Below are 27,572 nucleotides of genomic sequence, written 5' to 3' on the forward strand. Positions count from 1 at the left end.
TGTGATTCTGGTGTTCTCAAAAGAGGGAGTGAGAGCATGTCCTTCTGCTCCGCCATCTTGGTTCAGGCTCCCTAGACATTCTTTTTTAAGTATTCTTTTTTCATTATGATTTATCCCAAGAGATTGGATATAGTTCCCTGTGCTATACAGTAGGACCTTGTTGTTTATCCATTCTAAATGTAATAGTTTGCATCTACCAACCCCAAGCTCCCTGTCCATTCCTCTCCCTCCCCGCCTCCCCCTTGGCAACCGCAAGTCTGATCTCTATGTCTGTGGGTCTGTTTCTGTTTTGTAGATAGGTTCTTTTGAGCCATATTTTAGATTCCACATATAATATCACATGGTATTTGTCTTTCTCTTTCTGACTTATTTCACTTAGTATGATAATCTCTAGTTGCATCCATGCTGCTGCAAATGGCATTATTTTGTTCTTTTTTATGGCTGAGTAGTATTCCATTGTATATATGTACCACATCTTCATTATCCATTCGTCTGTTGATGGGCATTTAGGTTGCTTCCATCTCTTGGCTATTGTGAATAGTGCTGCTGTGAACATAGGGGTGCATGTGTCTTTTTATTTTTTAGAGTAGTTTCAGGTTCACAGCAAAACTGAGTGGAAGACACAGAGACTTCCCATTTACTCCCTGCCCCCACACATGTATAGCGTCCCCCGTTATCGACATCCCCCACCTGCACGGCAGATTTGTTACAATCAAAGACATATACAATGATCTATACACCGACACATTATCATTCTAGTGCCCATTTTTTACTTGAAATGTCATTAAACCTTTTCCATGTCATTACATGATCACAGTGATTGTTTCTGATGGTTGCCTAGTATTCCACTGAGCACCCTGCCCCAACACCAGCAAGCTTAGAAGGGAAGCCTTCCTGCCTTTTGGAAAGGAGCACACTTTGCTGTTGGAGATTAGGACCCACCCAGTTAAGAACTAACATTTGGGACATTAGAAGCAGTCAGGAGCTTCTCTTCCTAGAGCACGTTTTGGGTGTAAAATTCTTCAAACATAGGTGTCATCATCTTCACATGATAAAAAGGAAAAGAAAAAGGTGCTAAGCGGTAGCAAACCTCCTCCTGCACTCCAAGTTTCTGCTCTGTGCTGTATGTACAGAGTTGCATTGAATCCTCCTGGATGGATCCATAATTACCCACTTCCTGCAGACAAGGAAGCTGAAGTCGAGGGAGAAGATGGTTTGAGTTTACTGAGCATGTTAGTGATAGAGTCAATATTCAGATGTAGGCTTGTTATACTCCAGATACCCCACCTTTGCCGTTTCTCCTGGTGCTCCACCAAGGAAAGATGTTGACATTTGTAAGACCATGAGTTAAGTCTACAGCAGATCCTGGTTGTGGTTTCTCTTCCTAGACTTCATTAAGTAGAAAGGAGAACAGGAAGGCTAGAAATAATTTCCCCCTCTTTTGTGTGTTAACTAAAGTGATTGCCCCTGCCAATTAGTTGTGGACTAGTCAATAAGTCCTTACTGGGACTTCCCTGGTGGCGCAGTGGTTAAGAGTCCGCCTGCCAATGCAGGGGACACGGGTTCGAGCCCTGGTCCGGGAAGATCCCACATGCCGTGGAGCAACTAAGCCCGCGTGCCACAACTACTGAAGCCCGCATGCCTAGAACCCGTACTCTGAAACAAGAGAAGCCACCGCAATGAGAAGCCCACACACCGCAACAAAGAGTAGCTCCCGCTCAACACAACTAGAGAAAATCCACACACAGTAATGAAGACCCAATGCAACCAAAAATTTAAAAAAAAAAAAAAAAAAAAGCACTTACTGAGGACAGAGGCAGAGGAACTGGGTGATGATCCAGGCCTGGGGTCAGACTGCCTGTGCTCTCCCCTTCTCTGGATCCTGTGTTCCTCACCTGTATCATAGTAATAGTATTTGTACTTGCCACATAAGTGAGGATCACACAAGATAAGCCATTGACACCTGTTATTGTTAATGTGGTTGTGGTGCTGTCGCTATCGACCTGGTGATGGTGGTATTGACTTGTTGACACAGTTGTGGATGTTGCTGACATTGCTGCTGTTGACTTTATTAACTTGCTACCGTTACTGACTTTGGTGTCAACTTGCTGACATTGTTGTTGTTGACTTGTTATTGGCTTGTGGGTGCTGTTGTTGTCACTAAGACCTGTATTTCCTTCTTTCTTCCTCACAAGGTGGCTCATGTGGTCCTCAAGGCTCATGCCAGGGCTTGGCACCACTACAACAGCCAACATCGCCCACAGCAGCAGGGGCGGGTAGGCATTGTACTGAACTCAGACTGGGCAGAGCCCCTGTCCCCAGGGAGGCCTGAGGACCGGAGAGCCTCTGAACGCTTCCTGCACTTCATGCTGGGCTGGTTTGCACACCCCATCTTTGTGGATGGAGACTACCCGGCTGCCCTGAGAGCCCAGATCCAACAGACAAACAAACAGTGCCCCAGTCCTGTGGCCCAGCTCCCTAAGTTCACCGAGGCAGAGAAGCAGCTCCTGAAGGGCTCCGCTGACTTTCTGGGTCTGTCCCATTACACTTCCCGCCTCATCAGCAAGGCCCAAGGAGATACCTGCGTCCCCAGCTATGATACCATTGGAGGCTTCTCCCAACACGTGGACCCTGCGTGGCCCCAGACCGAATCCCCTTGGATTCGTGTGGTACCCTGGGGTATAAGGAGGCTGTTGCAGTTTGTATCCTTGGAATACACAAGAGGCAAAGTTCCAATCTACCTGGCTGGGAATGGCATGCCCATAGGGGAAAGTGAAGATCTCATCAATGATTCCTTGAGAATTGACTACTTCAATCAATATATCAACGAGGTGCTCAAGGGTAAGAATGTGGATATGCTGGTGATTGGAACGTGGGTGGTACTTCATCAAGTCTTCAGAGTTTTGTTTTGAGGGACAAAGACAGTCTCCCAAGAAAATGAAGCCAAAAAGTAGTATTTGTAGTAATAGTGTGAGTCCTTCATATCAGCCTCCTAACTCTCTCCCTCAAAGGCCTCAAGCCTTTACTTTTATATTGCTAGTGCCTACAGCGCTCCCTTCTACACTCTGCCTATCTGAGTCCTATCTGTCCATCAAGCCTCATCATCTTTTAACACATTTAGTTAACAAATATTTATTGAGTGCCCATTACATGCCAGACATTGTGCAAGACAGTAGGGGTATCATATTGAACCAACACCTTCTTTTCCCAGAGGGGACTCAGAGTCTACAGAGGGACACAGACAGAAAAGTGCAATATATGGTGATGATGGCATTACAGGGTGGCATGAGGACACTCAGGGTGGGACTCCAGCCCATTAAATCTTCCCCCATCGCTCCAGCCTGGCCTGATCTTCATTTCCTTTAACGGGGTATGAAATCTACATTCCACATCATTCACTTTGGTCCACTTAACCTATATCTACAGTCTCATTTTTACCTTATATGTCTTTTTATTTCAAGTAAAAAGGAGCGGCAAATAGGTTTCATCTCAGTACGTCAGTCCTAATCAACTGATAGTGGCTAGCTGTCTGCCTAGAGGGCTGTGTTGAGAAGATTTCGAGGCCTTGTCTAGAATCAAAGAGAAAGAGTTAAAAAGGGACCCCTGCCCTGGGCACTGCAGTAAGGAATGGAGACCTACATCCCACTGTTTGTGAGGTCAGACTTCACCTGTACTCTCCTCAGTATCAAGGAATCCCTTTAAGACATTATCTCAAGTGATCCTTGAAACGGCCTTGTTCAGTAAATGGGGGCAGATATTATCTTCATGGGACAACTGTGAAAACCTATGCTCTGAGAGATTAAATGATATGCCCAGACATCCAGTGAGTGGAGCCATAGGCCCTTCTGTTTCTGGCTCAGCAATTCCTTCTGCCCACTAACCTATGAGGCTTTTATTCATCTTTATGTTCCCAGAGCCTAGCACAGCGTGGGATAAAGTAGGTGCCTACTAAATTATTTATTGAGTGAATGAGCGACGTTACCTACCTCTTACACAGTCATCCACAGCTATTGCTCTGACTCCTGGTTGACTCACTAGAACATTTTTAATTCTTTCACAGTTCTGGAGGCCAGAAGTCCAAAATCAAGACGTCACTAGGAGCACTTTCCATCCAAAGCCTCTGAGGGAGAATCCTTCCTTTCCTCTTCCAGCTTCTGGGGGATCTAGGCCTTCCTTGGCTGTGGCTGCATGACTCCAATCTCTGCCTTCACCTTCACATGGCCTTCTCCCCTATGTCACTTATGATGATGCTTCACTGAATTTAGGACCCACCTTGATTAATCCAGGATGGTCTCGTTTTGAGATCCTTAACTTAGTGAATTATATTTGCAAAACCCCTTTTGCCAAATAAGGTTACATCGGTAGTACCAGGGGTCAGCACTTGGATATACCTTTTTGGGGACCACAATTCAAGCCACTGAATCAGAGAATACATTTTTTTAGGCTTTATTTCTCCTTTTAAAAACGGAATGCGTGATTATTTCATGTCAATATTACTAAACATAAAGAAGAAAAAACAAAAGCATATTTTTTAAAGATTAAATGATTTATGTATTCTGTATTAAACCAAGGAGTCCTGACACTAGCAGATGGGGCACTTTTTCTTTATTATTCATTTTAAGGTAGGGACACACCTTTCGATTGAGACTTATGGCCACAGATGTGGCCTGATGTTTTGTGTGGGTCTTACGGATTTTCCTTTTACTTGTTATGAGGAGGAAAAAGGGTTAATATCTTGGGGGTAACCCAAGTCACCTCCCGAACTTTCATGTTAAAAGGAAAACCTTTTAAAAGTAACATCAGCCCTTTGCAACTCTGTCATCATTTCAGACCCCAACCAATCCTTGCTTAACACACACCCTTACTTCTTGCCAGCTCCAATCCTAATTCTCGACAAACAATTTATGTAACCTTGCAGTTTTTGCCTTTATAAGCGTCCCCCATTTTGTAGTGGAACACAATTCAAGTGCTTCCTGACTCTGTGTCTCCCGGGCTGCAGTGCTAACAAACCCCAAAATAGACACCTCTATTTTAAAAATAATAAAAATAAAAGGCAACATCAGTAACAGACTTTAAAACAATCCCAATTTTGATTTTCTCCACAGCTGTCAAGGAGGACTCAGTGGATGTTCAATCTTACATTGCTCGTTCCCTCATCGACGGCTTCGAAGGCCCCTCTGGGTACAGCCAGAGGTTTGGGCTGTACCATGTCAACTTCAACGACAGCAGCAGGCCAAGGACTCCCAGGAAATCTGCCTACTTTTTCACCAGCATGATTGAAAAGAACGGTTTCCTCACCAAGGTAGTAAAAAGACTGCCACCATCCAGTAAAGCAAACGTCCCCCAGCAAATCAGAGCCTTCACGTTTCCATCCGAGGTACCCTCCAAGGCTAAAGTAGTCTGGGAAAAGTTCTCCAACCAACCCAAGTTTGAAAGAGATTTGTTCTACCACGGCACGTTCCGGGATGACTTCCTGTGGGGCGTGTCCTCGTCAGCCTATCAGATTGAAGGAGCTTGGGATGCTGACGGCAAAGGCCCCAGCATCTGGGATAATTTTACCCACACACCAGGGAGCAACGTGAAAAACAGTGCTACTGGAGACATAGCCTGTGACAGCTATAACCATCTGGATGCTGATCTGAACATGCTTCGAGCTTTGAAGGTGAAGGCCTATCGCTTCTCCATCTCCTGGTCTCGGATTTTCCCGACTGGAAGAAACACTTCTGTCAACATACGTGGTGTTGATTATTACAACAGGCTGATTGATGGCTTGGTGGCAAGCAGCATCTCTCCCATGGTGACACTGTTCCACTGGGACCTGCCCCAGGCCCTCCAGGATATTGGAGGCTGGGAGAATCCTTCCTTGATTGAGTTGTTTAACAGCTATGCAGACTTTTGTTTCCAGACCTTTGGTGACAGAGTCAAGTTCTGGATGACTTTTAACGACCCCACATCCCAGGCATGGTTGGGGTATGGCTCAGGGAAATTTCCCCCAAATGTGAACGACCCAGGCTGGGGACCTTACAGAATTGGCCATGCAATCATCAAAGCTCATGCCAGAGTCTATCACACTTACGATGAGAAGTACAGGCAAGAGCAGAAGGGGGTCATCTCTTTGAGCCTCGGTGCACACTGGGCAGAGCCCCAGTCGCCGGGGGTCCCCAGGGATGTGGAGGCAGCTGACCGAATGCTGCAGTTCTCACTGGGCTGGTTCGCCCACCCCATCTTCCGAAACGGAGACTATCCCGATGCCATGAAGTGGAAAGTGGGGAACAGGAGTGAACTACAGCACTTAGCCACCTCCCGCCTGCCCAGCTTCACTGAGGAAGAGAAGAGGTACATCTCAGCTACGGCCGACGTGTTCTGCCTCAACACCTACTCCTCCAGAATCGTGCAGCATGCAACACCCAGGTTAAACCCGCCCTCCTATGAAGATGATCGGGAGCTGACCGAGAGGGAAGACTCTTCCTGGCCCTCCACGGCAGTGAACAGAGCTGCATCCTGGGGGATGCGAAGACTGCTCAACTGGATCAAGGAAGAGTATGGGGACGTCCCCATTTACATCACTGAAAACGGAGCAGGGCTGACAGATCCGAAAGTGGAAGATACCAATAGGATATTTTACCACAAAACCTATATCAATGAAGCTTTGAAAGGTACGTGAGTGTTCATGTCCCCCTTACAAAATCTCCCAACGTCCACATGTCATGTGCCTGAAATGGTTTGGCAGAGTGGATTACACACCATCAACAGGTCTCCCTTTTATACCCTAATTCCATAATTCTTTCCCGGTCTGGGGTTACATATCCCTTTGGGAATCTGAAAAAAGCAATGGCCATCTCCCCAAATGTACACACAGGGTCCCACAGGAGTATTCTCATGGGTCCATTCATTCATTATTGAGCAACTACTATGTGACAAGTTCTATTCTAAGTGCTGGGGACACAGCAGTGAACAAAATAAACAACTTTCTGCTGACACGGAGCTTATATTCTGGTGGGTTCCATGCACCCTAGAGCAATAAACTCTTCTCTAATTCACATTTCTGTATTTAACTTCTAAAGTAGGCTGAGACTCTTGAATTTCAGACATGTCCCTTTACCCCAACAAAAGAATTTGATTTTGCAAAGATCAGTCATTAATACTTGCTATGGGGGCATCAGTGTTGACAAAAAGAAAGAGACAAGATGATCTATCAGGGCACACATTACTTGTGTGCACAAGTTGGTGGTTTAGGACTACCTGCAGTGAGGAGCCCTCCTGGTGTAAAGCTCTCCTCTGCTGTCTGTGGAACGTTCCCAGCCTACAGGCTCGACGGTGTCGACCTTCGAGGATATGCTGCATGGTCCCTGATGGACAGTTTTGAGTGGCTAAATGGCTACACGGTCAAGTTCGGACTGTACCATGTTGATTTCAATAACGTGAACAGGCCTCGCACAGCAAGAGCCTCTGCCAGGTACTACACAGAGGTCATCATCAGTAACGGCATGCCGCTGCCCAAGGAAGACGAGTTTCTCTATGGACAGTTTCCCAAGGGCTTCAGCTGGAGTGTGGCTACCGCTTCATATCAGGTGAGGAGTTCAGGACAATTCACCATCTACAGCAAACCTACTATGTGCCAGGCTCTGGGGTCAGGGCTGGAGAGGGCAGGTGGGAGCAGTGGATTTTTATAGACCTGTGGGAGGGAAGTACGGCTACCTTGCGGGGGGAGTCTGGGAAGCCCTTTTCCCAGACAGCTTGGCTTCTTCACATCCCCAAATTCAGGTGGGCCATCACAGTTACAAGGGCTGTGCTGAGATGGGTGTTAGCAGGCCAGATGGAGCAGGTGGAGCCTGGAAGAAATACTTAGGCAAAGACATGCAAATATGAAGATTCTCAGCTGGATGCCTTTATTTCTCACCTAGTCTCTTCCCAGCAGACAGTTCGATCAAAATGGCTATCACATGGGCCTGGGCGTTTTCTGATGTCCTAATAACATCATACCTCTACTTTATTCATGCTAAATGAAGCTCACTAATACAGAAAATATGAGGATTTACTTTTCCTCAGAAAAAAAAGAAAGATAAAAAACGAAGAGTGACTTGCCCAGGCAGTTAGGAGTGTGACCCTGCCTTACATCTTCTTCCTCCATTTATTTTCTTTGATACAGGAGTAGGGGTTTGTATTCTCAGTGTGGAACCTGGGTGGGGTCAGTGGTCTGAGCTGACTTGACTCTGGGTTGCTCAGCCCTTGGATTTTTTCTAGGTGACCATAGCTGCTGAAAATGTTTCTGAGGAAGGTGAGGGTAGCTACCCCCAGACGACCAGACTACCAAGGTATAATGAAGTCTCAGACCAAATTCTGCCATATCCAGACATATGTTAACTAAGCACACTAATACAGGAACTATTCATGTATCCTATTCCATGGCCTGGAGAAAACCTCAGCTCTTGGTCCTCTTTGGTGCTCTGGTCAACACTGTACATGAAAGGTGCACTTGAGGAAATGCCAAGATTTCAGAGACAGGATCCTGTTGCTCCAGGGAGACAGAATCTTCTGTAGCAGGGTTTCTCCAGCTGGGTCTGATTGACATTTGGGGCTGGATAGTTCTTTGTTGTGGGCCCGTCCTGTGCACATGTAGGATGTTTAGCAGCAAACCTGGCCTTTACCCACTAGATGCCAGTAGACTCCTCCCCCAGCTGTAACAACTAAAAAAATGTCTGCAGACATTGCTAAGTGTCTCCTCAGAGACAAAATAGTCCCTGGGTGAGAACCACTGCCCCACAGGTTTATAGCTGGACTTACTTATTCTAGGGCTAGGGTTAGGGACTTATTCTAGGGCACAGGTTGCAGGCCTGAATCATTTATTACTATGAGAGTTGACAAATGGTGATTTTCTGAGTTCATCATTGCTTTTATATTTATTAGGTGGCATTCAAAAGAAAGGTCAAGCTTTGTCTTTTCTCCTACTTATTTACATTTTACTTATATGTAAATATATATTGATATATATCATCAGTATGGCCTTGTGAAGTCCTATTTTTTTTCCAATGGGTTATACTTTTGCTATTATTATGTATGCAGATGCTTAAATCGTCCACTTTTTGCCTGGTGGATTGTCCTTTAGCTGGATCCTGTGTCCTTTTGACATGGCCCATCATTCTTTGAGCACTCTGTTAATTCTTTCTGGTGCAACAAGATGTTCCAGGCTCATCTTGTATCTTTTCTGCCCCGGCCCTGTAATCAGCCATTTCTCTAATGAGCCCTGGTTCCTTTTATTGGATAAGGGCATTTAGAAACCAAGACCTGGGTGCTAGGTGTGCTCACTGCTACTGGGGTGTCATTACTTCTAGGCCCGCTCAGTGGACAGAGCTAGGAAATGCATGTGTGTGTACACACCACACATACACACACACACACACACATACACGTGCATATATATCTAGTTCTACATCCACCCAAATCTTTATGTTAAAAAACACAGATACCTCCATTGCAATCCAACTCTACAGGGTTAATGCTGGCCTTCCCACTTTTCATATTTGTATCTCTTTTCTCCAGTGATGAGAAATCTAGTTCCTAATATCTTCAACATAGTCACTTATTTTCTTAGTCCCCCTGCATTAACTAGTCTCCCAACCACCAAGCCATCTCCTGCACCCAGATGGGCCACACGGGGTGCACTCCCGCTGACCTAGGGCCTGCCACTCTCAGAGGGGCTGTGCAGGCCAAGCCTGGACATGTCTTCTTGCTGAGAATGCCAGCACTACCTTAGCTGCAGCCAATCACACAGTATCACACTATATACGCTTAAGTGTTTTAAAGTAAATTATGGAAATTACACCTCTCAGACTACCTAAGCCCATAGGTAGGCATTTGCCCAGTGGCTTGTGATCAGTTTATAGGTTAGGTGGGAGGAGGAAAAGGAGGCACAGAAACAGTGATACACATCCTGATTAGAAACTCTGCCTCTACATCTGGCATCATTGGGATTTGTTTGGCTGTGATTGGGGTTGAGGCATGTGGAATTGTTCATTCAAACTTTTAGTGAGCACCCACCATACTCCAGACACTGCTGCATTGACTGCTGGGCCACCAAGATGAAAGACGCAATGCCTAGACCTCAGTCTTGTAGGAAGAAAGCCAGTCAGCAAGCGGATAATTGTGCAGTGCAGCATGACAGTGCTGTGATGTTCAGAAAGTATGTACAGGAAGCTGTAGGAGTTCAGAAATCGGGGGGTGGCAGAGAAGGTGATGCCGACTTATGTCAGGACTCACCCACTGACTGGGAAGGGCTTGACTACATGACTTGCTTAGACCATGTCTTGTCATCTTGAGATCGAAGGTGCGTGGAGAGCAGATGGCAAAGGGCTCAGTATTTGGGACACGTTTTCTCACACACCACTGAGAGTTGGGAATGATGACACTGGAGACGTGGCCTGTGACAGTTATCACAAGATTGCCGAGGATGTGGTCGCCCTGCAGAACCTGGGTGTGACCCACTATCGCTTTTCCATCTCTTGGACTCGCATCCTCCCTGACGGAACTACCAAATACATCAATGAAGCGGGCCTGAACTACTACATGCGGCTCATCGACGCGCTGCAGGCTGCCAGCATCCAGCCCCAGGTGAGATGGGGCCCTGACCTGGCCTTGGCCAAGTCCCCTGGGAGCCAGTTGGGCTGGCGAGAACATTTCTTGTGTGAAAAAAATGCTGTTTTCAAATTTAATTTTTGAATGATCAGTAAAGATTTTCCTTTTGCCGCTGACCTCTAGCCATGTTTCCCTCATAGGTGACCAAGTTTGCTGGGTTCTCATGTCCTTTTGTGTATGTGACCAGTAGGCATGTGTATATGTGTATGTATATGCCTTTTCCCCTCTTTTTTCCTAATGGTATGATACATACAGTTTGATACTTGCTTTTTAAAAAATTTTTTATTTATTATTTATTTGGTTGTGCCAGGTCTTAGTTGTGGCAGGCGGGCTCCTTAGTTGTGGTATGTGGGCTTCTTAGTTGCAGCTCACAGGCTATTTAGTTGTGGCACGTGGGCTCCTTAGTTGTGGCTGGCGGGCTCTTACAGATATTTCCATATCCATACATAGTTTCCTCATTTGTTGCTTTTTTGCTTTGTTTTAGTTATGTGGTAATCGTTTGTACCTTACTTCTCTAATCACTTCCCTATTAATGGACACTCTTCCCTGTGATGTTTCCACTCTTTTGCCATTATAACCAGCACTACAATGAGTAACCATAGATGCATAATTACACTAGGGTGGAAGTTTATCTGTAGGATATGGTTCTAGGAGCAGAACTGCTGAGGCAAAAGTGCACGTGTTTTTAAGCCATGAGTTATTATGAATAATAATACAGAAGCTCACTTGTGGGCTTCTTTACTGTCACCAAATCTTTTACATTTTACTTGGGAGCATAAGAATACTTCTCCTTTTCCCCTGGGCCATTTATGATAAACAGCTGGAGGGCACTAGTTCTATGATACTGTGTGTTTCCTCTGCTGTATTGATTGGAGATTATGCACTGCAGCCAGAGCATAATCTCCGCATTAACCCCTCCCCCCCACCCCCCACCCCAAAAGCAGAGATTTTTACAAATAAAAGTGCTACCTGGACTTCTCACACTGCTAACACTGCAGGAACAAATCATCCATGCGGCGTTTATTACAGTGTGTGTGACCACTAGCTGTGATGGAGAGGGGATGGCCAGTGGCTGCCCTGCAGGAGCCCAAGATCTGGGGGGAAACGAGCTCCATTACACATAACAATTCACAACATCAGAAAGAACAGAACTCAGGGCTTAATGATTTTGTAGTTCTTATTTTTTTAAATAGATTTAAAAATATTTATTTATTTTTGGCTGTGCCACGTGTCATGCAGGATCTTAGTTTCCCGACCAGGGATCGAACCCAGGGTCTTGGCAGCGAGAGCATGGAGTCCTAACCACTGGACCTCCAGGGAATTCCCTGTAGTTCTTAAGGGCATTGAGACACCACAGAAAAGAAAAGTGCTGTGGCCGGAAAAAGCTTCAAGGAGGTGTGGGTCTTGAAGAAAGAGGACAGTCTGGGTGGGTGGGTGGGCAGGGGAAGGGCATTTCAGGCAAAGGGGGAGACTGGGCCTGAGCTGAAGATGGTTGGCAGCCCAGTGGAGACTGCGGACAGTGGAGACCCCCGGCGTGGCCAAGAGGGGGTGTGTCAGGAGCATCAAGGGAAGACCCGGAGAGAGGAAAGGCTACCACACGGACATGGCCATAGGGGCCCCTCTCCAGCAAAGGGTTCCCAGGTCCTCAGAAAGAACCTCCAGACAGATGTCCATGGGGATGCCCCTTTACAAGCAAAATGCCTCAGAGCCTCAGACTCTCAGTGCAGTCTATCCCGGCGGTTCTGAAGCTCTAGCATTTCTGATCCTTGACTACAACCATAGCTAACATTTGCTGAAGAGATGGCAGGATGTCAGCCACTTTTTGTGTCCTCTGCCATGTGATTTCGGCCTCACAACGATTCCGGGACATGGAGGTCTCAGGGCCTGAGCCTGGGGTCAGATAGCTGGTAGGTGGCAGAGCTGAGACTCAAACCCAGGCTTCTCTGATCCAGAGGTATGAATTTCTCACACTTCAACACTGCTGTCCTACCCTTCCGGCCAGAGAACCCTGAGGCTTATTTGTCACATCATTCATCCTCAGCTTTAGCAGTAGACATTTACGCTGGTGCATACAGCATCGCTGGCTTCCCATGAAAAGGAGGTTGATGGAAATGCTGATCTTGCTTTTTCACAGGTGACCATTTACCACTGGGACCTGCCGCAGGCACTCCAGGACATCGGAGGCTGGGAGAATGAGACGGTTGTACAGCGGTTTAAGGAGTATGCAGATGTGCTCTTCCAGAGGCTGGGGGACAAGGTGAAGTTCTGGATCACACTGAACGAGCCCTTTGTCATTGCTAACCAGGGCTATGGCTATGGGACAGCAGCTCCAGGTAAAGGTCCCAGACCCCCCCTTGTCAGCTCTTTGGAGTGTGGCATTCTCAGCACCACAAAGACATGAAATCCAGGTGGCCCTGGAGGAGGAGGCTACGAAAGCCCGAAGGCAGTGCTTCATAATCCCTGCCTTCTGCTCAGGGCTGCCTGGCAGGCAGCAGAGCTTCCCCCTTCTGACACCACTTTTGCTGAACATGAACTTCACGTCTCAATACATCCAAATGGCTTCATTGCTCTCTCTCTACCTCTGATCTGCCTCAGATAGGAAGCTGCCTGAGATCAAGGGTGTGGACTAATCAATATAGGAAAGGACAATACATCAGACTGTAGAGATCCACAGTGGTTTTTGCAACTCCAAAAATGCAAAAGTTTCCAATATATGATTTGGCTGACCTGGGCTTAACCTGACTTGAACCAATGTGAGGTGACATCCCACTTAGAGTGAACATTCAGAAGTTCTGCACGAGCAGTGCTCGTTTCGGCAGCACATATGCTAAAATTGGAAAAGTTCAGCAGCAGACGTATTAATGTCCTTAATCGTGGAGAGCTGTCCTGGGCCCTGCTGGGGTCATATGTAACTATGTTATATGCAACTTATTACTTTTCCAAGACACAGAAACCTTTTAATCCCAAAATACATCAAACCCTGGGTTTTTTGTTTTTTTTTAATTGAAGTATATAGTTGATTTACAGTGCTGTGTTCCTAAGAGTTTTTAATAAGGAATTGTGGACCTCTCCTTGTCCCTTGAGAACCCTCCAATTTTCCTTTTCTTGAGTTCTGAGCCTTAGAGAGTAAATTCGTGTTCATTTATGTGATTCCTTGGGATTACATGTAAAAGCTGGAAAGAGCCACAGGGAGATCTGCTTTGACCCATTACCAGATGTATCTCCCATTGGTCCTTGGTTGACACTTTGGTTTATCATTCCTTCAACATATGAGAGGCAGCCTCTCTCATAACATTTGCTCTCAAGGAATCTCTGTGTCAGATGCTTCCATCAGCTATACTCTCCAACTCTTACTTTCACTGTGGGTCCCCGCAGAGTGCCAGGATGTCACCTCCTGAGGCACACACTCTTCTGGGTACTTTGCCTGTTACGTATGAGCCACTCTTTGGGCGAGGGGTACAGAAACCAACACCTGTCAATCAAGTGCCTTCTCTTTGCCAGACACAGTACTTCTGGGTGCTTTGCACACACACTGTTTCATTTCCTTCTCATAAGAACTCTCTATTGCTCATTTTGCAGAGGAAGGAACTGAAAGACTGAATTACTCAACCCAAAGTTACCTGGCCAGCTTTAAAAAGTGGAGACAGGATTTGAATTCCATTCTTCCTCAAGCCAAAATCTTCAGCCTTTCTCCCAAACACGAAGAGGCCATCTATAGGCAGAAAGTGATATTCTTGGCCACATTTATTCTTCACTGACATCTCTGTGTATATTTCCAGGAATCTCCTCCAGGCCTGGCACTGGTCCCTACATTGCTGGCCACAACCTAATAAAGGCTCACGCTGAGGCCTGGCATCTGTACAACGATGTGTACCGCGCCCGTCAAGGTGGCATGATTTCCATCACCATCAGCAGCGACTGGGCTGAGCCTAGAGACCCCTCCAACCAGGAGGAGGTGGAGGCCGCCAGGAGATACGTTCAGGTCTGTTCTTCCTCTGGGCATTGTTCTTACTCTTGCTCTTTTCCCCTCCTGTCACAATCTAATGGAAACAGAATTAGACTGCGAAACAAAGATTTAGGAACTAGGCCCTGCGTTGCTATTACCTTATTCTGTGCCCTTGGGAAAATCATCTAAACTTTTTGTACTGTAGTCTTCTCATCTTTGAAATGGAGGTGACCTAACTACCTCATAGGTTTGCTGTGATGAAAGTTCTTTGGGGTTGTTTTCTTTCAAGTCTTAAAAAAATAATTTATACATATAGCTCTTACTGGATGCAACACTGGCTTGAAGCTAAATAACAGAAAGAAATTCTGCCTTTTCAATCTGTGGTTTGACTATAGGAGCTAATAGAACTGGGCTGCAATGTCACATTTCGCCTCTAGGTGTCACCATCTGATTTTACTTACTCTGCCTAAGAATTACCTTAAGTTGGGGGCTTTAGGTTGTGTGAAACTCATTAGCGCCCCGAATTTTCCATGAGCTTCACATAAGGATATGCATCTTTTGGTCATGGAATTTTGCTCCTGGGAAGTGGAGGCATAAGTAAGCAGGTCCCAACAACACGGCCCACCCTTATTTCAGCCTGGGCCCCTGCAAGACGAGAGAGAGAACGGTGCTCTTCATGCCATAGCTTTTCCCTGGCTCCTGCTACTGTCTCTGAAGAGGTCTGAAGGCACCCTCTACCATGTTTCAGCATCAGGAAAAAAAAGCAAGCTTCTCTCTCTCTCCAGATTGCTCCCCACTTTTAAAGGCTCTGAGGAGGAGTCCGCAGACAGTGGCATTTCTGAAAGGACACCAATGGCCTTGGTTTGCCAAATTCTTCACAAACGAACTTGACAAAGGTGGTCAAATTAAAAAGTGCAAACAAGAACTTAATGTCCCATTTGCTAGCCAGCTGGGGGGAAGGCCTTGGAACAAAATTAATTCATTACCTCATTTCAGACTCACAGAACTGGTGAGTTTGAGCAATAATTTGTTTTCTGAAATCAAAACAAACCTCAGGAAATGTTAGGCTGTAGTCTCATTATCACAGCTCATCCGTGAACTGTGATCCTGCAGCTCAGGACTATGATACGTATGTCCCCTAATAAAATCAGCTTCCACAGAAACAATTTCTCACCTCAGAGTGAATTGAAGCTTCTTTTACCAGAGTATGTTCCAAGCCTCATCTCTGACTGGGAATGGAAGGCTGTCCTCACCCCACATTTCAGGAAGTAGCCAGCAGGTGAGGGGAGGATGTCGAGACAGAAGAAGCCTCTCAGGACCCACAGCGTCATAGCACTTGGTTGCCACATATATCCCCTAAGGGTAAGGATGGCCTGGACCTCATTCAAGAAAACAGACTGAAAAGTTCCTCACTTTGTGAGTCCAAAACCCATGAAGAATCATCCTTTGCCTGGGCAACCAGCCTTGCACCTGGTTCCTCCCAGAAGGTTCTGGTGGGTCCTTAGGCATGAGGACGGGGAAGGACCTGCTCTGTGGTAAGAGAGGAAATCAGGGCCTGGAGGCTTGGGGTCTCTCCCCCTCTTCTGCAGGACCCTCCTAAGGGCAGCCAGCTGCATTTGTCAAGTCCAGGGCCAAATCGGTTCACATCCCTCAAGCTACAGTGGGTGAGAACATTGCCCTTCCCACAGTGAGCTCCCAGCAGGGTGACAAGACCTGTGGGCATTTGAGCTGCAATATGGGAACAGCCGCAGAAGAGAGGCACGCTTCATACTGGGTTGGGGAGAAGGGGCCCTGGGGTCAGCGACGCCTGAGCCGGGAGCTCCGGTCTCCTGTGGGCCCGCCTGTTAATGCCGGCACTGACTGTTCCCCCTTACCCCACCCGCAGTTCATGGGAGGCTGGTTCGCACATCCGATTTTCAAGAATGGGGATTACCCCGAGGTGATGAAGACACGGGTCCGTGACAGGAGCTTGGCGGCAGGCCTCAACAAGTCTCGGTAGGTCCTGGCGCCGCCACGCACTCAGCCATGAGAGCTGGGAGGAAGTCTGCTCTGTGGTGCCCAACTGAGGCTCCTGGGTGTACGGCACAGTGATGAGAGCATGGCTGTTGGGGTCAGAGAGGCGTGTCTTAGGCGTGTCTGAGCTTCCTTGCTTGCCGGGAAGATTACACGCGAGTGTGTATGTGAATTGCTTAGCCCAGGACCTGGCATGGCTGTGACAGGCAGTTGAGACAAAAGGCAGTTGCCCTTATTATTATTCTTCAGAATAGCCAGGAAATCCGTCCCCAGGGCACCTACTTCTTAGCGACCCACCATCTCACTCCGAGGACAAATTCCCCAGCTCATCTTATCCTATTTCAGCACCTTAGGAGTGAATGTGGGTAGCAGTGGGTGACTCTTAGCCGAGTGCTTTTTGTCCTTTGGCCAGTGGGTGGCAATGGTTTGCACCGAGGCAGTCCTACTTCCGTCAAGGAAGTAACAGCAACGTCAGCAACAGCTAACATTGATCCATCTTCTGTGGGCACTTTCACTCCTATTTAAAGATGAGTAAGCTGAAGCACAGAGATTATGGCAAGACTGCCCAGCTGTTCAGTGATGGAGCTGGGATTTGAAAGCAGGCTGACTGCAGGGCCTGTGCTCGGTTTAAGAGTCGTCCGGCTGGGGATTAGAGGTGTGGTGTGGGGAAGGGGATGCAGTGCCCTGGCCTTCTGGGAACACACCCACAAGCTCTAAGGTAGCTCATGTGACCATAAGAAGGGGAGGCTAGGGTAAAACTTCAAAAGGCAAGCATTCCTAACACAGCCTTTGAGTCTTATACCTGTGAGGATGAAATAATCCATCCTGGCCCTTAAAACGCACGTGTGTGCTGGCCTGGTTAGGGTTAAGTCCTGCTGAGCCAAAAGGTCTGATCTGTCAACCCTGGTCTCCAACAAGCAACTGAGTGCTCCAGTCCATTAACACAACCTTGCTGAGCACCTACTGTGTACCCAGGCCAGGGCCAGGACTGGCAAGGTCCACACAAAGAGGGGGTTCCAAATATGGTTCCTCAAGTGCTGACACACTGGCTGGGAAGACAGTGACCTTCATCACTCCAAGGAATTCTATTCCCCAATTTCTTCATGCAAGGAAAACTCAGAGGAGATCAGGGCAGGCTGGGTAGACCCAGGAGACTTCATGGACAAGACAGGACATCAGCTGAGCCTGGGCCTTGAGAAGGAACAGCATTTGGGAGAGCAGAGGCCCTTCCATCCAATGGGGAGGCGTGTGAGCACCGGCCTAGAGGTCGGAATGAGTGGGACACCTGCAGCTGGAATTCGGGAGACTTGGCCCAGTAGCGGTGGGAGGGCCAAGGCCACATGGTGGCGGGCCTGGAGGCCGAGCACAGGGGATCAGCCTTGACGCCACGGGACCTGAGGAACCCCTGCTGGCTCCTGAGCGGGGAAGTAAAGGCGTGGGCACAGGGGCTTAGTTTTGCCCCAGTATTTCAGAAACCCCAGGGAGGGAAGGTTCTTCCCCAGGTTAATGGTAGCAGAAAGGTCAAGGTGAGGTGTCAGGCACCTAAGCAGGGCGTTCTCTAGGCAACCCTAAACCTGCAGCATGTAGTCAGGATTTGGCTGAGATGAACCTCTAAGTGTTGCACACAAGTGCATGTTGATTGAATTGTATAGAAAAGTCTCACTAAGAATACATGGAAAGAATGTCTACATGTGTATAACTGAGTCACTTTGCAGTACGGCAGAAATTGGCACTACACTGTACATCAACTATACTTCAATTAAAAAGAAAAGAATACAAGGAAAATGTTCCACCAGATGTTTAAAAAGAAAGTGCAGGGCTTCCCTGGTGGTGCAGTTGTTAAGAATCCGCCTGCCAATGCAGGGGACACGGGTTCGAGCCTTGGTCCGGAAAGATCCCACATGCCGCGGAGCAACTAGGCCCGTGTGCCACAACTACTGAGCCCGCGAACCACAACTACTGAAGCCCGTGCACCCAGAGTCCGTGCTCCGCAACAAGAGAAGCCACCGCAATGAGAAGCCCGCGCACCGCAACCAGAGAAAGCCCGCTTGCATTAACGAAGACCCAACACAGTCAAAAATAAGTTAACTAATTTTTTAAAAAGTGCAGTGAAATCATGTGAGCAGAAAAGTCCAAATCTCAAAAGTTCAGTCAATTCAATTTGTAAAAGTATTTCCCCTACTAATGAGGATGACTTTGGAGAAAAATAGCACGCCTAAACAAACCACAGTAAAAACTTGCAACAGGAAGAGAGAGAGGGTCTTGCAACGCCAGAGGGAGGCGAGGTCTGTGGTCTGGTAGAAGGAGGCTCAGGTGCCTTCAGCAGCAGCTGGGAGGGCCTCTCCTTGCTCCCGGCCAGAGGCCCGTAGTCACCTCCAGGTACCTGAGTTTAGAGCCCTCCACCAACACCCCACAGCACGTTCTCTTCCCAAACCCCACGTCCTTAAGGGCCCTTTCCTTCCAGGCTCCCTGAGTTCACAGAGAGTGAGAAGAGGAGGATCAACGGCACCTATGACTTTTTTGGGTTCAATCACTACACCACTGTCCTGGCCTACGATCTCAACTATGCCTCTTGGATCTCTTCCTTCGATGCAGACAGGTAAGGAAGGGTGCCTGGAACAATCTTTGGAAAAGACAGCGAAGTGCTCCTCTTCTCTCACTTAGAGGCCTGTACAGCCTCTGAAACTGCCTCCTCATGCTGTATATCCTGGGGTTTTTGCAAGATGAGCCCCATCTCCTGAGATACCTAAAAAAACCTCTATCAGTCAGATAGTAATTCAGGCTAGGGTTTCCAAGATGCTTTCCATTTAAAAAGCAGACAGGCTTAAGAGTTTTTAAAAACATGAAAAAAAGGTTTTTTTTCTTTCGGTTTTCTTTTTTCATCAGATTTGTTTCACTTACCAGATGTTATTTCAGTCAAAATAACAAGCTTCTTTTTTCCTTTTGAGGGTAAAGGTTAAACTATTATTTCTGTATTACAAATAATATATGTTCACAGTAGAAACACTGGAAAGCAAGAACAGGAAATTCTTGTGTCATTTCAGAAGTATGTGTGTGTGTGTGTATGGGTGTACTACCTCTCTATATATTTATATTATATACAGTTTATATAGTATATAGTTATACAGAAATGTTTATTACAAAAAATCAGGATTATTATGTGTGCACACTGTTTTGTCCCTCTTCTGACAAAGCATCTTTCCCCATCAGTAGCTGTGACTCTGTCCGGGTTCTTTCTTTGGAAACAAGCGCTGACATCCCCACTGCATCCTGCAACCACCAGAGTCAGGCTTGCTGAGCAGGGCTGAGAGGCCTCCCTGCTGGTCCCCGTTCACGCACCCACTCGACTCTTGCTGCCTCATGGGTCCTGGGACTGTCTCCCCAGGCACCTGTGCTCAAGCTTATGAAACACCCCACATGCAGTTCAGGTGAACAATAAATCCAGCTCCTGATAAAACGCAACGGTTTTTTTTCCTGAAGGATTTGGATGTTAAGAAATATCTAAATGGCTGTTCCTCCTAATGAAATGCATGAGCTTCTGTGCACCCCCGCAGAGCTCCCTCTGGCACAACCTGATGCCCTCTCCTTGCCCATCGCTGGAGAGAGAGGAAGGGTCTTGGGCACTTGAGGCAGGTCCCAGCATATCTACCCCATCATCACATGAATGGAGGCCCAAATACTGGTGCCTGTGGCTGTGCCTGTGGCCTGCGGGTGGCGTCGACCAGACGTAGGTGACTCAAGGGCGCCTCTTCTCTGAAGACAGCACTCGCATCCCATGGGAGATTATGGTAAGGGAAGCTCAGAGCCCTTTCACATCTAGTGTGAGGTGTGGCCTGTTAACAGAGCCGTGGAGGGTTAGATCCATGAGTAAGACCATTCCTCTGTACAGGTAGAAAGCAGAACAGAGAGCTTAGGTGGCCTGTCCAAAGTTACACCAGCACTGACTGATGCCACTACAACTAGTGAAAAGAGAATCCGAGGCCTTTTGACTCTTCTAGGTGTAGCTACGACTCTCGAGTCTAGGCAAAAATTTAGGTTTTCTTCCAGTGTAAATCCTGTTTTGTGCAGAGGGCCTCTTGGGATTTACAAATCGAGACCTAAACCTTAGCGTTTGAACTCGTAGGGGAGTTGCCTCCGTCACAGATCGCTCTTGGCCAGACTCTGGCTCCTTCTGGCTGAAGATGACACCTTTCGGCTTCAGGAGGATCCTGAACTGGTTAAAGGAGGAGTACAACAACCCCCCGATCTACGTAACAGAAAATGGAGTGTCCCAGCGGGAAGAATCAGACCTCAACGACACTGCTAGGATCTACTACCTCCGCAGTTACATCAACGAGGCGCTCAAAGGTATGCCAGGCCCCTGCCCTTCCTCCAAGTGCACCTTTCACTGCTGGAAACATATGCTAACGTCTGCAGTCAGGGCAGTACTGCATCCACAAGCCCGAGATGAGAAAGATGAGGTTTCTAGCTCGTTTTGGGTTTAAAGCCTTTGGGGCTGCACACTAAGAGTCTTCCTTCCTAGATATAAGCTCAGCAAGCAAACCCTGTTGCCTGATACAGCTAAGACCCGAGTTCTTGGCCTGTCATTTGCTCTGCTTGATCCTCTGGTGTCAGTGTCCCTGAACAGCAGTGCCCTCCTGAGGACAGTCTGGGCGGGGGCCACATGGAATGGGCTGGAGGGGTTGTCTGTATGATCTTTTGTTCCCCAAGCAAAAGTTTGAGGCCCTTAGCTCAGCAGAACAACCTGGGATGGGACTATGACATGGAAACGGTAAGTAATGCTGAGTAAAAGAAAATGAGCAATGCAGCAGCAAAAAGAAACGATTAGAAAATCTTATTCCAGACAAAATATTTTCCGAGGGCCACTTTTCTATAGGGAAGAGCATTAACACTCTAAGGCTCTGTCCAAGACCAATAACCCATGATGTGAAGACAAGGAGGATTACACATGACCCAGGAGGATTAATTTAGTCTCTACCCATGTTCCTGACTCCCATTCAGGGCTGAGCCTTTCTAGAAAATGCAGGAGCACCCATGGAGGACCAGCTAACGATTCCTGCATGCAAAGGGTGGGCAGCTCTCTTAAAGAGCTGAAAAAAGCTCACCTTGACCTGCATGCAGGGACTGTAGGGAAGCTGTGGGCAGGCACGGCCTCAGTAGGCCTGGTGGAAAGGTGTCTTGGGAAGACCAGGGAAGCTCAAGCTGGGGCCTGTCTTTGGGCAGCTGTGCAGGATAAGGTGGACCTTCGAGGATACACGGTTTGGACTCTGATGGACAACTTTGAGTGGGCCACAGGCTTCGCAGAGAAGTTCGGTGTGCATTTCGTGAACTATACTGACACTTCTCTGCCAAGGATCCCCAAAGCGTCCGCCAAGTTCTACGCCTCCATAGTCCGGTGCAACGGCTTCCCTGACCCCGCTGCAGGGCCACACCCTTGTCTGCAGCAAGGTGAGACGTGGCTCTGGGAGGGACAAAAGCCAGAGGGTGAGGGGCGAGGGGGCCTGTTTCTATTTTCTTCTAGTTTACTACCCTCCTCTCTGCCTCTCCATCCCCTTCATTCATTCAACCAACATTTCTGTTCTTTGAATGCTCCAGACATTCTTAGGATGGAACAAAGGAATTAGGGTTAAAGTTACATCGAGAAACTAAGCCCTGGTCTGGGAACAGCAGGTCTAGATTCTTGTCCCAGCCCTACCACTAACTTGCTGTGCAGCCTTAGGCAAGAAACTAGGCAAACGCTGGGCCGATGCAAGGATCAAACACCGTGCCTGGCACAATGTAAGGTGGCCAGTGTTTGCTGAGTGACTGAAAAAGTATAAAGTACTATACAAATTAAGAGACAATTATCCAGTATAGATTATACTCTAATCACTCAGAGGGATGCTTCAAAACTAAAATGACGTGACTTCCTTCAGAGGCTCATAACTCAGTGTGAAGGATTCGTATTGTCACCTCCGCAACGTGCTCACCCTGTAGCTTCTCTACTGCAAGGATCTGGCTCGGGCTTAATCTAGGTTAATGTACATCTGATAACTCCGTCTGTACCAATGCACACACTGCCTCTGTTGTCCTCTCCTAGATGCTGAGCCCACCGCCAGCCCCATGAGAGAAGAGGACGTTCAGTTCCTGGGGCTCAGGCTGGGTACAACAGAGGCCCAGACAGCACTGTATGTACTCTTTGCTCTAATGCTTCTTGGAGTCTCTGGTGTGGCATTTCTGTCCTACAAGTACTGTAAGCGCTCCAAGCAAAAGCAAACACAACCAGGTGAACAGGAATTGAGCCATAGTTCTTCACTCTGACCTCAAGTTACCACCTCCTCCAGTTCAAGCTTATGAAACACCTATTCTGCAAAATAGGCCTAGTTTCTTTGAAGCCTTTGCCACCTCCAGGACCACTGAGGATCTTATAATTTACCCATAACAGAGTTTGTAAAAGTCTCTGCACTATTAGATACTAATTAAACTTGAAGGATTTCAAGTCCCTGATTAAAATGGAAATATCTCCACCGTGCCCCAGTATCAGGAATTCACGTGGGCATTAGATGACCCTGCGAGTGGCTCTTGTGGAAATAAGTAGATACTGAATGCGTCTACTGGTTCTGTGAGCCACTGAACTGGGCTGTTTTAATTTTCAGAGATTTTAAAGGCAAAAACATTAGTAAGAACCATATCAATCCTTTTCATAAAAAATCAACTACAATGTCATCTCCTGCCCTCTCTCTTCAGGCTCCCTCCCAGACGCTTACCTTGTGTTCCTCAGAAACTAAAAAAGGTGCTATTAACTGTGTCCTATCTATCTTCTATGGGTGCTTCTCCTTGAGAAGGCAGGTTCCACAGAAGTTATGACTGTCCGCTTGTATAGCTTCACCGCAGTAATCCTCTGCTGTTAGCTTTTGGAGGCCAGAGGGCCACGTCTCAGTGTCCCTGGCAGGCACATTTTGGAGACAGGGCAGAGGAAACACACCCGCTGCATTTGTGTGCTCATTCACAAAACATATGCTGAGTAGCAGCGAGTCTTTATCAATGCCCCTTGGAGGTGCTAATCAGACAGTCACAGTATGGAACACTCGAACTTGTTTAGTCTATATATTCTTCCTAGATATCTGGGAGAAAGTTTTTTTTTAAAATAGAGCAGTTTTCAATTGGTTTTAAAAGGCCAATCACACTCAAAATTTTGCTTCTTATAAGTGTTCCTTACCTGAATTGTATCTATAGAAAATTCCTATCAAAATGTTCCACTGCCGTGGGCCCCAACCTGAGAGTCAGAATTGCAGGGCACAAGCATTTTTCTCCTACCAATAGACAGAAAAAGTTTATCAGATGGGGTGAAGATGGTTCTAAAAGTGATATGAGACATTCGTATAAGCTTTCAATTATACCTAAAGTCAATATAACTTTTTTTTTGGGGGGGGCCAGGACATGAAAAAGAATAATATAAAGTTTCACATGAAACAAACTTGAGAAAAGATCCAGGATAAATCTGGGGGGAAAAAGAATATAAAATATATTATAAAACTAGTTATAAAAAGTAGTTTTGAAACAGAGAGAATAGAAAGATCAACAAAGGAAAAGAGAGCCGAGACAAACCAGCCACGCATGGGAACAGGGTGCATGACAGAGGCGGCCTGCCAAATCAGGGGCGGGGGGCAGGTGGATGATGGACCACTCCATACATGGAGGTGGCTCACAGGTTAGCTCTTGAGGATGTTAGCCACAGGCGGGGAAAGGGAGCCACATCCCTTACTCGGATACAAGATGTAAATGTAAAAAAATGAAACCACGAGAATGCTAGAATAGATGGGTAAATTTTTTTTAAATTACTTTCTGAAATGGGAAATGTATTTTATAATCAAGACTTAAGACCCAGGGGCCATAAAGAAAAACGCTGATACAGGACCACATAAAAATTCTGGCAAGAAATTACCATCAACATACTCATCAAAAGATGAACATGGAGAAGATATTTATAGCATATGCTAGACAAAGGGCTAACTTTCTTAATATATGTGAAATTGTTATAAATCAATAAGAAAAAGATGATAAACACAAAATGAAAGAAAACACAGGCAGTTCTCAGAAAATAAATCAAAATAACCAATAATATTAAAAGATGCTCACCTTCATTCATAATCAACACAATGCATATAAAATGCATACAGTTTTTCATTTATCATGTTGACAAAGATGCAAAAGTATAATACAGTGCTGCCAAGGATGTGGGGAAATCAACATCCTCCTACCTGTTAGCTGCTGTAAATTCACAGAGCCTTTACAGGAGGCAATTCCCCAGCATTTTTTATAATCCAAACTGCAAACACCCTTTGACTCAGTGACGTTCAAGTATACTTCCACAGCTAAGAAGACACCTTCCCAAAGATGTTCACTGTAGCAATGTTTGTAATAGAAAAACAAACACAAGCACAAAAACTGTAATAACCAATGAACGCAACCAGAGAATGGGTAAGTTTATCAAGTGAAATGCTTTGCGGCCATTAATGAGAACGAGGTAGCTATGTGTTGATGGGGAAAGATCTTCAAGACTGTGTACGTAAAAAAGCAAGATGCAGAGTAGTATATATATAATATGATCCCATTTATTTAAAAAATAAAGATTACATATTTGCTTATGTATGCATAAAATTTTTCTGAAAACTACAAAAGAAACTGTTAATAGAGGTTACTTCTGGGGACTAGAACTGGGGATAGGATACAAAGAGGAAGATGTCATTTTATAGCCTTCCATACGGTTTTGAATTTACCATGCACACTTTTTAAAATATAAAATTGATGAAGGATCCTCTTACTCAAAGACTGAATCATTCTTTTATGTACGTTTCTCTAAGAATCTCTGTTTGATTTTTTTTCAAGGCAAACTTGGTTTTTTATTCACATATTGCTATGTTTTTAAAGACGACAAACCTTTACTGAAATGGGATGCTTGCTGGAGATGTTTCTTTTTCAAGCTTACTTTTTAAATTATGGAAGTAATTTCATTACAGAAAATTGAGAAACATATAAGGATGCAAAAAAGAACTAAAATTATATATAATCACTCTTACCACCATTAACGTTTGGTGCGTTTTCTTTACATTATGTTAATACATAGTACTACCTCTATATAAAATGTGTTTATAAAGCTGAGATCATACTGTACCTACAGCTCTGTATCCTGCTTTTTTCCCGGAACGCATAACAGGTACTCAATAAATACGTTAAACTGAATTGTTGAATCAGTATTGTGCCATTTCTCCTCAGCAAAAGTTAATTCTGCAGAAGGCATTTAGCTGGTTTCTAATTCTGAAGTAAAATAAATAAAACTTAACATGTTTATACCTAACTTTTGCCTGCATTTATGGTCATTCCTTCAAAAAACTTATTAGATCAAAGAGCATGAAATATTTAAGGTTTCTGACAATGTTTTTCAGAAAGATTATCCCAGTTTTCATTCCTACTAACAACGTACCTGGTCTGTTTCCTTGCCAACACTATTACCATTTTTTAAAGTCACTGTTACTTCATTGGTGAAAAACGAAGTTTGCTCTGGGAAAATTTCTTCCTCCCATTACAAAATAAAGTCAGAGTCCTTCTATTCCAATCTAAACACAAAAGATTAGAAGAGGAACAGTCAAACTTACTCCCTCTTTCAAACATTCTTAGTGTCTCCACCACCATAAACATATAGTAGCACATTAGTCAGATTAAGAACCTAAAATTCTTAAGAATAACCAAATGAGCAAGAGGCAGATCTTAATTCCCTACTTCTTGTCCTACAGTACAGGTACTTCAATTCTTTGAAGAGTGATTATCATTATTGAGAGCAAAACTTCAGTATAAAGGTGACAGAGAACTAGTTGTAGACCAGCAGTTGTTTTGTCCGATGAGAACAAAGACCGTAACATTATGCAAACAAAGCGATGCCTCCCTGAATTAGGAGAGACAGTAACATAGCATCGGTGTGTGTCAGAAAATTTCTTCCTGCAGTGATATTTAAGATAAGGTGGTCACCTCCTTTTCTGGGATAGTTCCAGGGCAGTACAGTGGGGTAGGGGGGTATCAGAGACACATGACCTCCACACAGCCCTGTGCAACAAAAAGATGCTAGGATAACAAAACTTAAAGGAAAGATAAGATCATTCTGATTTTTGGAAAAGATTTTTTTATTCAGTGTTTAAGATTAAAAACTACAAGATTTTGCTTGCAGCTGATGAGCAAGAAGAGAAAAGTTAAACCCAAATTATCATCTGATTGGCTAGTTAAAACGCTCTGACTCAAAATCAAATTATTCAGTGACATACCAGTTACTTTGTGTGGGCTGAGGAGTTCTGGAGCAAAACAGCCCTAAACAAAACATATCATCTGAGAGCACAGGGCTAATGGGCATATGAAATACTAAACAAGAAAGCTGATAAAGGGAGGCCGTTGCAGACCTTTTGTTATTTTAGGCTTCTAGCAGTTGGTTACCATATACAAGGACCTAGCAGCCAGTTATTTTATCTCTTGACTTGTCTGAGGTTAAACAACTTTAACCCACTAAGCAGGAATAAAGAGACATTTTGTAGATGAGTTGGAAAACATAAAGCAGTCCCACTTCTCCAGCAGAATTTTAGTTGAATTAAATCGTAAGAGAAACAATGATTACTGCACATATTGTACTTGTCACACTACATCTGTTGAGTAGAATTTCCATTCCAAGTGTTGTTTTCATCTTCACCATCGTCTTGAGTCCTCAATCTGTATATCTTGCCCTCCTTTTTAAAGTCTTCCCCCCGTTTCTCCAGCACTCTTTTTCTGACTGGTTCCCTGAAATAACAAAAGAGGGAGGAAAGAAGATGATGATATAAAATGAAAACAGCAGTAAAACACAAAGCCATTTCTTTTAAACTGCCATTAGTATAGTTTAAGAAACGTCCACAGAGATCATTATATCTACTAATGCAGTACTAGACTTTATACATTTTTGGTGGTGTAACTTCATCTGTTC

General features: G+C 45.7%; 2 protein-coding genes across 7 annotated transcripts in view; one reads left to right on the top strand and one right to left on the bottom strand.

Moving 5' to 3' along the window:
• Positions 1–23,378, top strand: part of LCT (lactase) — a 60,593-nt gene extending 37,215 nt beyond the window's left edge. The window contains exons 7-17 of one of the 5 annotated variants that reach the window (XM_019925503.3): positions 2,196–2,841; positions 5,106–6,656; positions 7,303–7,571; positions 10,318–10,608; positions 12,767–12,965; positions 14,412–14,614; positions 16,464–16,573; positions 19,056–19,190; positions 20,715–20,938; positions 21,815–22,039; positions 22,671–23,378. In XM_019925503.3, coding sequence (XP_019781062.1) covers positions 2,196–2,841; positions 5,106–6,656; positions 7,303–7,571; positions 10,318–10,608; positions 12,767–12,965; positions 14,412–14,614; positions 16,464–16,573; positions 19,056–19,190; positions 20,715–20,938; positions 21,815–22,039; positions 22,671–22,891 — 4,074 coding nt within the window. In that variant the 3' untranslated portion in view covers positions 22,892–23,378. Of the gene's footprint in view, positions 1–2,195; positions 2,842–5,105; positions 6,657–7,302; positions 7,572–10,317; positions 10,609–12,766; positions 12,966–14,411; positions 14,615–15,782; positions 16,312–16,463; positions 16,574–19,055; positions 19,191–20,714; positions 20,939–21,814; positions 22,040–22,670 lie in introns of those variants that run through there. The other 4 variants (XM_073807745.1, XM_073807747.1, XM_073807746.1 and 1 more) reach the window with 4 other exon arrangements.
• Positions 23,379–25,160: 1,782 nt separating this feature from the next.
• UBXN4 (UBX domain protein 4) overlaps positions 25,161–27,572 on the bottom strand; it is a 34,158-nt gene continuing 31,746 nt past the window's right edge. For both annotated transcript variants that reach the window (XM_073807752.1, XM_004325902.4), the window contains exon 13: positions 25,161–27,391. In XM_073807752.1, the coding sequence (XP_073663853.1) occupies positions 27,253–27,391 (139 nt within the window). In that variant the 3' untranslated portion in view covers positions 25,161–27,252. The remainder of the gene's footprint in view (positions 27,392–27,572) is intronic.

Source organism: Tursiops truncatus, chromosome 7 (assembly GCF_011762595.2).
Source record: "Tursiops truncatus isolate mTurTru1 chromosome 7, mTurTru1.mat.Y, whole genome shotgun sequence".
In the NCBI taxonomy this organism is placed as follows: domain Eukaryota; kingdom Metazoa; phylum Chordata; class Mammalia; order Artiodactyla; family Delphinidae; genus Tursiops; species Tursiops truncatus.